Source organism: Macaca thibetana, chromosome 2 (assembly GCF_024542745.1).
Source record: "Macaca thibetana thibetana isolate TM-01 chromosome 2, ASM2454274v1, whole genome shotgun sequence".
Classification (NCBI taxonomy): Eukaryota; Metazoa; Chordata; class Mammalia; order Primates; family Cercopithecidae; genus Macaca; species Macaca thibetana.
The window spans coordinates 193,803,513-193,814,112 of record NC_065579.1 but is presented as its reverse complement, the minus strand read 5'-3'; the positions used below and the strand labels follow the sequence as shown (position 1 = coordinate 193,814,112).

Genomic DNA, 10,600 nt, shown 5'->3' with positions numbered 1-10,600 from the left:
GTGGTCCCAGCTACTCCAGAGGCTGAGGCAGGAAGATTCCTTGAGCCCAAGAGTTTGAGGCTGCAGAGAGTCATGATCTCACCACTGCACTTCAGCCTGGGTGACAGAGCAAGACCTGTCTCAAAAAAAAAAATAAAATAAAGAACAGCATTTGTTCTGACTATACTTACATAAAATGATGGCTGCAGGAATCACTTGCCAGGTGTGGTGGCTCACGCCTGTAATCCCAGCACTTTGGGTGGCCGAGGTGGGCAGATCATGAGGTCAGGAGTTCGAGACCAGCCTGGCCACTATGGTGAAACCCCGTCTCTACTAAAAATACAAAAATTAGCTGGGTGTGGTGGCGGGTGCCTGTCATCCCAGCTATTCAGGAGGCAGAGGCAGGAGAATTGCTTGAACTCGGGAGGCGGAGGTTGCAGTGAGCCGAGATCCCGCCACTGCAGTCCAGCCTGGGAGACAGAGCGAGACTCCTTCTCAAAAAAAAAGAAAAAAGAAAAAACAAATTGCCCACTTCTATTCATTGGTCTGAAATGCTTAGGGTAGGTTGTGCTCTGGGTGACAGAGCAAGACTCCGCCTTGAAAAAAATAAAAAAGGAATCATCACCTTGTGATCAGACAAGCTGAGGATTACTCCGAGTTTCTCAGCTTCAGCCTGTGGAGATTTTCTTCCAATAATTCTTTGTCGGGAGGCCTGCCCTGTGCATCGCAGGGTGTGCAGCGGAATCCGTGGTCTCTACCCACAAGGTATGTCCGTCGCACTCTTTCAACCTTGTGTGACAACCACAAAATGCCTTCAGACATTGCCAAATGTCTTTTTGAGGTTAAAATTGATCCTGACTGAGAGCCTACTAGGTACCTGGTGACCAAACTCACAGAATTTTCAGAAAATGGATTGGCTCAGTCTTCAACCTCATCTAATGAAGTGAGTATAACCAGTGAGATTACAAACAACAACATAATGATATAAAATTTGATGTATTCTTTTTCGAAAGCTTGGTGACAAATTTTGTTTGTAAACTCATTAGGGAAGGTTTTATCTCATATACATTCAATCATTAAAAGCCTAGTGACATAACTCACATTATGCCATTATTACCTAGTATCAGAGATTAGTAAAAATTTTATCTTTATTAGGAAAAGAAATAAAAGGCAAGATGGTATTTATTGTGCATAAATAGTAAAATGTCAGGGGGTATAATTAGAATAGAGTAAATCATGGTATTAGGATAAAAATGAATATATATTATTATGGAGATTCCTAAATCTTGCTTAATGGTGTCAAAGTTGAAGCAAGTGCTAGCAGGACAGACAAAATCAAACTTCAAATGACATATTTAAAGAAGAGAGCTTAAACGCTGGAATAATATCCCATTATTCTTTGTATTTAATTTGTAACTCAATTCTTAAGGATATAAGCATTTTGATAACAGGGACTTTGTCTGATTATTCTTAAAATACCTAGCATTATTCCTGGCTTACCATATAGGTTTTAAATGTTTATTCAAGTGAAGGAATATAGACAATAAACTTTAAAGTTTATTTCAAATTAGTCTCCATTTATTCCCGCTGCTTTCAGTTCAGTTTCCAAAGTTTTCTTGCTTGGACTACTGCACATTTAAGCGGTTTTTCCTGCTTCTAATTTCACTCCCCATCATAATGCAGTCACATATTTTTTTAAACTCATTTCAGATCATGTAATTTCCCTAATTTAAACCCTTGTTGACCCCCTACCATTGAGGATAAAGCCTAAGACTTTGGTGGTTAATGCACTTCAACATTTTAATCTAGCCCCTGCCTACCGCTGCTACCTAATCTCTGGCTACCCATCTATAGGTTCCACACCCAGCCACACTGCTTTCCTTGCAGTTACTGGAAGGGGACAGGGTTCCTTTCATTCCTGTCTGTAACCATGCTCATGCTATTTCCTCAGTCTGGATTATCCTCTGCCTCTTGCCTGACTTGACCTAGTCTTAAAATATATTCTCATTATTTGATACTTAGTGAAAAAGCCACCTTCTCTGCCCTGAATGTCCTAGCTGAAACAGCTTTCTCTTCTCTCTCACTGAACTTCACTTTAATATATACCTCCTTTATAGTACTCCTTCTCTGCAGTCTTCCTAACCATTCTTTATGGCCTGCATTAAAGCATTTATTATGTTGTATTGTAACTGTCTGTAAGTCAGGTCTTGCTAGGGCCTTCTTTTTCTTCATGTTTTCCTTTGAGCACAAGTAGGTGGCGAGGAATTTTATTCTGATTGCCTCTCTCGGTGGACCTTCTCTGATACCTTCCCATTTATAGACCTCCGTGCTGCTGCCAGTAAACTAAAGAAGATTCCAAGCCACAGCTACCCCAAAACCCCTCTATTGCTCTTACCTTTCAAGCTTTGCTTTCACCCTTTCCAGTTTCCCAAGATCCATGCACCAGACTCAGTAAAAGAGAAGAATAACAAAAACTGGGGCCATGCAGGATTCAAACTCTAGCTCTGCTGGGTAGTCACCATGTGACTTTGGCTATGTACAGTAGGAATGATAAATGACTCATCTCACCAGTTCGTGAAAATGAAGAAAATATCGAAACATTTAAAACCTCACATATATTCAGCATGTTATCACTATTTGCTCTTTTTTATATTAAGATGTTACTTATGAGCAAGGTAGCTCAGAAGGATTGAGGGTGCAGAGACAACAGTTTAGGAGCGGGCCTAACATGGGGATTCGCAAAGGCTTGGACCTGAGGGGTTTGAATTCAAAACAGCACTATGACCTTGGACACGGGACTTAAACGCTCTGTGCCTCAGTTTATACTGTGCTAAATGCAAGAAAGAATCATCCCAACTTTGGCCAGGTGTGGTGGCTCACGCCTGTAATCCCAGCACTTTGGGGGGCCAGGGTGAGCGGATCACAAGGTCAGAAGTTCGAGACCAGCATGGCCAATATGGTGAAGCCTCATCACTACTAAAAATACAAAAATTAGCTGGGCGTGGTGGCGGGCACCTGTAGTCCCAGCTACTTCAGAGGCCGAAGCAGAAGAATCACTTGACACCAGGAAGCGGAGCTTGCAATGAGCTGAGATCGCGTCACTGCACGCTAGCCTGGGCGACAGAGTGAGACTCTGTCTCAAAAAAAAAAAGAAGAAAAGGAAAAAGAATTAGTCCTACTTCATTGTGTTTTAGTAAGGATTAAATGAGCTGATGGATGCAAAATGCTTAGAACTTGTAATAAGTTAGCTAATTTGTTATTAAGATTAACGTAGATGGGAAGGCATTTCTAAACTCATACTTCCACAGATATATGTCTCATTGGACTGCCTCTCCACTTAGTTTTTCACTTTTCCTTCAGAGTCTACCCTTATTTATTCCATTGGCTACGCTCACCTATTTCCATCTGAGGAGGCGTTCTCTTCTCTCTTCTGGTAATGCAGAACCTCAAACTTCTGCCAGACGAATTCTGGAAGACAGTGACTTCCCTCGTTGAGCAGCAGTGACTTGGTTCTTCCAATTCCATTTCAGTTTCCCCATCAGAGAGAGCTATGGCCTGGTGTCTACCAGGGATTACTGGAAAGGAAAGAAACCTTGGAAATCTAAACGTGAAATATTTTTGGAGTGAATCGAACCAGCTTTACCCTATATTCAGGAAAGAATGATTTTCCTGGTAACCTTGTTCTGGCCAGACCTTTCAGAAAAATTCAACATTTCTGCCCACACCCTTTCATTATATTCAAACCTGTTTGACATTTTTTCTGTTCTACCAAAGGCCCAAGACATTTTTAAAACTGCTAATCATGAAATGTGTGCTTTTTCTTTGAAGAGGAATGGAGCCAGTGGAAAGCAAATGGCTTTAGTTCTAGAGTCCTCCTCAGAGGGTGGTGGTGAGGGAGCTGGTCAATTTATTCTACCGGTTTCTGTTTACCTGCATTTAAAGAGAGAGGAAATGGTCAGGCAAACAGGATAGTGACTGGAAAAAGAAAATCAAATTCTGAGTTAAATATCAGCTTCCCATTTTTAAGTATGCAAAGACATGGAATTTTAAATCCACTATTTATAAAATGGGCATACGTTTTTCCTTCCTCACACAGAAGTTTTCAGATGAAAAGTTGAATACAGGGTGATTATTGTTTCTAAACTAAGGCACAATCTGAGAGTTTATTTTGTATGTTCCATTCATTTTTTTGACAAACATTGTTTCCTTTTTATAAAAGCAAATTGTAATAACTATATTTTCAAATTTATCACATGGCTTAACAAGGTAACTTTCTCTTCTAAAGGTACCTCTTCCAAGAGTATGATTTGAACGTGGTAATTTATTCCCTTTTGAAAATGATCACATCATAAAACTGGTGGTTATCCTAATATAGAAATTGATTACTTTAAAATACATAAGTGCATAATTCAGGTATTGTGGCTCACTGATTAAGGAAATAAGTGACCATATGTATAATACTAACATGTAGACAGATTTAAAATAGTAGCCAGAATGTTTTGATCATGCCAATTCACTTCAGGTGGTAAAGATTCTATTATTTTCATTAATTATTATTATTGAGACAGTGTCTTGCTCTGTCGCCCAGGCTGGAGTGCAGTGGCATGACCATGACTCACTGCAGCCTCCACCTCCCAGACTTAAGTGATCCTCTTGCCGCAGCCTCCTGAGTAGCTGGGACTACAGGCATGTACCACCATGCATGGATAATTTTTTGGGGTTTTTTTGGTAGAGGTGGGGGTCTTACTATGTTGCCCAGTCTGGTATTAAACTCCTGGGTTCAAGCTATCCTCCCACCTTGACCTCCCAAAGTGCTGGGATTACAGATGTGAGCCACTGTGCCAGACAAAACCAAACTAGTTGATTTTCTATGTACGCCTTCACCCACGTCATCTTCATCCAGGGGCAATGTGTTAATTATAACCACACCTTGTGACCAGTATTGTCTGCATAAATATAGTCGCAAAAGACAGGAGGGCTTGGGGAGCCTTTTGTATTTCCATGGTGATGTACACAAACAAATAAAAATGTGCTTTCTTGAATGTGTGATTAACACATTCAAGAAAGCCTTGGCAGTCTATGTTGGTCTTTCCAGAAGTTTGCTTGTGGCATTCATGGTGGGTTCATTGGGGTGACTCAGGAATGCCAAAGCAAACTGACTTCATTTAATACAGAAGAGAGCTGCAGCTACATATTGAGAACTTGCCCTTCCTGTTTTATTGCTGGGGAGAAAAATTATATACTTACTGTTGTTCATCTAATAAATATTTCAGACCCATTTATGAATCATTAGTGCAGATGCAATCCCCTTTGAATGTCACGAGGTGAAGTAAAGAAAAAATAAAACACATTTTAAGTTCTGAATCTTTCTGTGCTACATTGCCCGAATCCTCGTCTATCCACACAATAGATTAACTACCCTCTGTGCATACTATATTTTGCTCAGCCCTTAATATTCTGAAGCTGAACTGAAGCAGTCGTTATCTGTGGCGGTTCCTGGGTGGTTTTCAAGCCCAGCACTACCCACCCAAGTGGCGGTGACACCGGCTTTCACTGAAGCCTTATTACTCTTAAAAGAGCAATTTGGTTGGTTGCACGGCTATTAGGATCACACAGGCAGCCTGAAAGCTGTCAGTACAACTGCTTCTCATCTTCTGCACATAATCCTGACATCTTTTCCCTTTTCTGCTGGACACAGACACTACTGTTTTTATCATTTTCAATCAAGCTCACCCAGAACGCTGAGGAATATATTCCCACTGAAAGCAAAGTGGAGAACAGAATTATTTTATAGCTTCTGGAGTAGAAGCAGGGCTGACTGCGTACTGAGGAGAAGGAGCCGGATCCGTGAGAAATGTAGCTTGGCTCAGGGCTACATCAGGAAGCTGCTACTTCAGCTGTTAAAGATGGCAAAACAACACCTACCTCAGGTTTTTCAATGATTAATGCTATTTTCATAACCAGGAGGGAAGAGGATGTGAGGAATTTTGTGAAATTAGCTTGTGGAAATGTTATCATCAGAGAAAGTGGAGAAAATTACTAGGCTTGAACTTCTCTTCCTTTTGATCCTGTTCTTCTCTGGACCAACTCTGAGCAAGCTGACCCGGACCCCCTGGAAAGGAAAACCTTGGAAGGGGGGTGAGTGATGAAAGTTTTGTGTTAAAGATCTAAATGGAGTTATCAAGGCCAGTTAATGCTAACTTAAGGACAGCTGAGGGTGAAGGAGCTGCTGCTGTTTGAAATCAGGTTTATTTCAGGAAAGGGGATCTGTGTTGCAGGTAGCTAGAAAGAAGAATTTTCTCTGTACTCGATATCAATATGTTTTTGCAATGTTTGGTTTCCTGGGCTTTCAAAGCATTACAATGATCATTTCCAGCAGGGAGACTATAAGAGCAGATGCATGCTGCTCTAGTGCAAGAATATATGTGTTCTCCTTCGGAAGCTGCAGTATTTTAAAAAGAAATGGGTTCTGAATATGTTAGATCCCTGAATTGTTGGCAGATTTTGTGAAATGATCAGAGGGATGTCTGAGAAAGGGCATGTTATGAAATGCAGTGCCACCAACACTAATTTTCTGGCTGACTCTATCAGTGTTGATGTGTTAATAAAGATAAATTGCATTAACTTTATTGGAAAAAAGTCTGCTGAATGAGAAAAAGCCTTTCCGTACTTTGAAGTGTTGTAATACATTTTCTTCTGCTGTTGAAAAATTATCATGAGATGGGAGAGAATTTTTGAGACTTTGAATCAACCTTTCTGTAAAGTTCAGTTGGTTCTGCTTCCCCGAATGCCATTTGTTTATATAAACACAAGTTATCAAGGTATGTTTTCTGTGAATGCTGTAAGCCAGAATGGTGCTGCAGACATATCCCATGAGAGACTTTCTGGACACTGTTTGTATATTTGGAGAAAAATCTTGATGGGAGATATATCTGAGGATTTTGCTTTGCAGAAGCATTATTTTTACCTAATGTTTTTATCTTAGCTGTAAAAATGTTTTGTGGGTCTCCCCTACCATTTCTTTCCTGTCAGTGTTTATTATCTGAGGTTCAAGAGAAGCATGAACATCATGAACAAGAAGTTTTAAAAATGTACCACAGTATCTCAGCGGGATTTTCTAAATATCCAAGCCCCATCAGTTTGATCTTTCTGCTTCTCCTTTTGTGGCATTAAATATATTATAAATCTTCTGCCTACTGTACCTTTGAGGGAAAAGTTCCAACAGGCACTTAGCTTAGTTGATTGGTGCAGATCCACCCAGAGGAATGGTGCTGCAAATTATCTTCAGGCCTTGTAAATTATACCATCACATTACTATATTTCCTAATGTTATCAATGGATTCTTTTTCTTGCAAACCGCAAGCGGTTATTTATGTTAGCCTGCATGCTGGCCTTTAGTATCTTAGGATCTAGAGATGTATGGTGTTATTGATGTCAGGAGTGTTAACTTGTATTTCTTACATATGGTCAGTACCTATAGCATGTCAAAGTTTAATTTCCTATGTTGAACTTAAGCAGTAATCTTTGGAGCTGTAGTTACCCGTGAGAAAGATAGCTGCAAGATTTTAGCAAAGTTGTTAACCTATTCAGAAAGGTTTATTTAAAATGCTTGTGTGTGTTCCTAAGCATGTATTCATTCCACACAGCTTTGAATACAGATGCATTTGATTCCATTTGTAAATCAAGTCTGAAATGTTTCGTCTTTGAACATATGACCACTTTTTCCAATGTACTCTAACTAGCTCAGCTAGAAATTTGCTAGCTCTGCTGTGTGATGAGGATATGACTGAGTTAAGTTCAGGAACAAGCAATCATAGCAACATATTTCATATTGTTAAAAGAATTCTGTGTGTTTTGGAAAGGCCAGTTAAGTTACTGAAAAACTTTAAACGTGTTGACCGTGCTTGAAAATTATTTCCTTTTTAGTGCCTCTGTTTGCTACTGTATGTGCACTGCATAAATGTTTTCCACAGATTCTGAGTTCCTGTAGTGTAGCCTCGCCTTGATATGCATATGTATATGTTGTAAATATTTATTTATTCATAAGCTTGGCTATTGATGGTGGTGTGCTATCTTTCAGTGGGTTGGAAAATTCTGTTCTTTTTTCTTGGCATGTTATGCAGTCTTTTAAAACACATTTTTACAATTTGTTCAACATTATTTCCCTTTTCACAAAGTAAGGGTCTTCATTTGTTATTTTGAAAGACACCTTGCAGAGGTGTTCTACATCCGAGGTGGGATGGGGGAGAATGAGTCATGTTAAATTAAACACTGTGGCCAGAGGCCAAGCGTCAACATTGGAAAGACAACGTACCCTCACCATGGAAAAGTCTAAAAGGTGTAAAACAGCTTCGTTCACATGAGCATAACTCTACAGAAAAGTTTGCAATGCAGATGGTCAATGTAAGTAACATAAAGGAAATTATATATAAATGTATAATATACATATTTACATATAATATACATACGTATTATAGAGTTCACCCTTGAATTACACAGGTTTGAACCATGTAGATTCACTCATATGTGAACTTTCTTCTGCCTCTGCCACCCCTGAGAGAGCAAGACCGACGTCTCCTCTTCTTCCTTAACCTACTTAATGTGAAGACATGAGGATGAAGATTTTATAATGCTCAACTTTCACTTAAGGAATAGCAGATGTATTTTCTCTTCCTTATGACTTTCTTAATGACATTTTCTTTTCCCTAGCTTACTTTATTGTAAAATACAGTATATAACATATATAACATACAAGACCTGTGTCAATCAACAGTTTCTGTTATTGGTAATGCTTCCAGTCAACAGTAGTTTATTAGTGGTTATGTTTTGGGGAAGTCAAAAGTTATATGCAGATTTTTGACTTGCACAGGGGTCAGTGTCTCTAACCCCTGTATTATTCAATGGTCAATTGTATCTATTTCTGCTCTTGGAAATTATAATTTAGGCTAAATATTAATATTTGTAGCTACTATTAAAGGTGCAAATGGGAGGTCAATAGGTATAAATAGCAAAATAGGTCTAGAAGATGTAAGTGGTTAAGGCTGGACTGAGAGGTGATCATCAAAATGTTGACCCCTTGGTTCAACACAAACATTGACTAGTCTGAGCAGCCACTGATCAAACTAAGAGGGGGAATTAGACCTGACTGTTGTCCATGTCCCACTCATTCCAGCACCTGAACTTGACTCCATTTAAGCCTCCTGGAAGAGTCTATTGAGTTCAATCATCTCAGTTATGACATGAGAGTTAAAAACTATTGACAATGAAGTATGAAATGATCAAAACTTTTAATAATTCAGAAAATTATTTCACACAACACCCATACTTGCTTTCTGTAATAAATTATAGCAGCCAGTTATCTAATATATATCTTTGCTAAGCCAAGAAAGCCTCTCTGGCAGTTACCTTCTCCCTCTTTAGGAAGGATTAAATTATCAGCACATTCTACAGTATTGCAACATTTTGATTCATGGTGCATTGAAGCACTGACCTAGGAATATTTAGAGTGGCAATTTTAGTTTTAATCTGTTATCTTCATGGTCCCATCTAATATATTGATAATTATATGGGAATTTGTTGGAGCTTGTAGAAGTTTTTTTTTACCTTAAAAGTTGAGAAAAAATTATTAAGCATTTGATGGTGTCTACTGCATATAATAAGCCCATTATTATATTTCTTCTGGTGTTTCCCCTAGTAACATGAACTAATAAAAAATTTACTGCCTCATACAACCCAGTGTCTCACATTCCTTGCTATTGGGTAAGAAATCAATATTTTTATTAATAAAATTTGAACACGATGATTTACTCTTTCATAAACAATGAAATAACTTAATATTGGGGGAACCAGCCCCCAATATTTCAATGTAGGTTCTTTCTAATTTCCCTAAGTGTCGGCCAGTCTGAGAAATAAAGAGAAAGAGTACAAAGAGAGGAATTTTACAGCTGGTCCTCTGGGAGTGACATCACATACCGGTAGGTCTGTGATGCCCTTGAGCTGCAAAACCAGCGAGTTTTTATTTGGGATTTTAAATGGGGAGGGGGTGTATGAATAGGGAGAAGATCACATGCTTCTGAGGTAACAGGACCAGAACAAAATCAGAAATTCCTGATAAGGGTCTGTGTTCAGTGGTGCACATATTGTATCGACAAACATCTTAACAGAAAACAGGGTTCGAGAGCAGAGTACCGGTCTGACCTCAGATTTACCAGGGCTGGTGTTTCCCAATCCTAGTAAGCCTGAGGGTATTGCAGGAGACCACAGCGTATCTCAGTTCTTATCTCAACCACATAAGACAGACACTTCCACAGCGGCCATTTATAGACTCCCCCCCAGGAATGCAATTCTTTCCCAAGGGTCTTAATACTTAATATTCCTTGCTAGGAGAAGAATTTAGCAATATCTCTCCTACTTGCACGTCCATTTATAGGCTCTCTGCAAGAAGAAAAATATGTCTCTATTCTGCTGGACCCCACAGGCAGTCAGACCTTATGGTTGTCTTCCTTTGTTCCCTGAAAATCGATGTTATTCTGTTCTTTTTCAAGGTGCACTGATTTCATATTGTTCAAACACACATGTTTTACAACCAATTTGTACAATAGTGGTCCTGAGGTGCTGACAT

The 10,600-nt window shown here is 39.2% G+C and overlaps 1 protein-coding gene across 7 annotated transcripts in view; it reads left to right on the top strand.

Annotated features, from left to right (window-relative positions):
• ROBO2 (roundabout guidance receptor 2) overlaps window positions 1-10,600 on the top strand; it is a 1,778,513-nt gene that overhangs the window by 421,837 nt on the left and 1,346,076 nt on the right. For 6 of the 7 annotated variants that reach the window (XM_050782128.1, XM_050782122.1, XM_050782126.1 and 3 more), the window contains exon 1: window positions 1-6,117. This exon is cut by the window's left edge and continues 1,923 nt beyond it. The exons of the other annotated variant lie outside the window; for it this stretch is intronic. In XM_050782128.1, coding sequence (XP_050638085.1) covers window positions 5,988-6,117 — 130 coding nt within the window. In that variant the 5' untranslated portion in view covers window positions 1-5,987. The remainder of the gene's footprint in view (window positions 6,118-10,600) is intronic. 7 annotated transcript variants of the gene reach the window in all.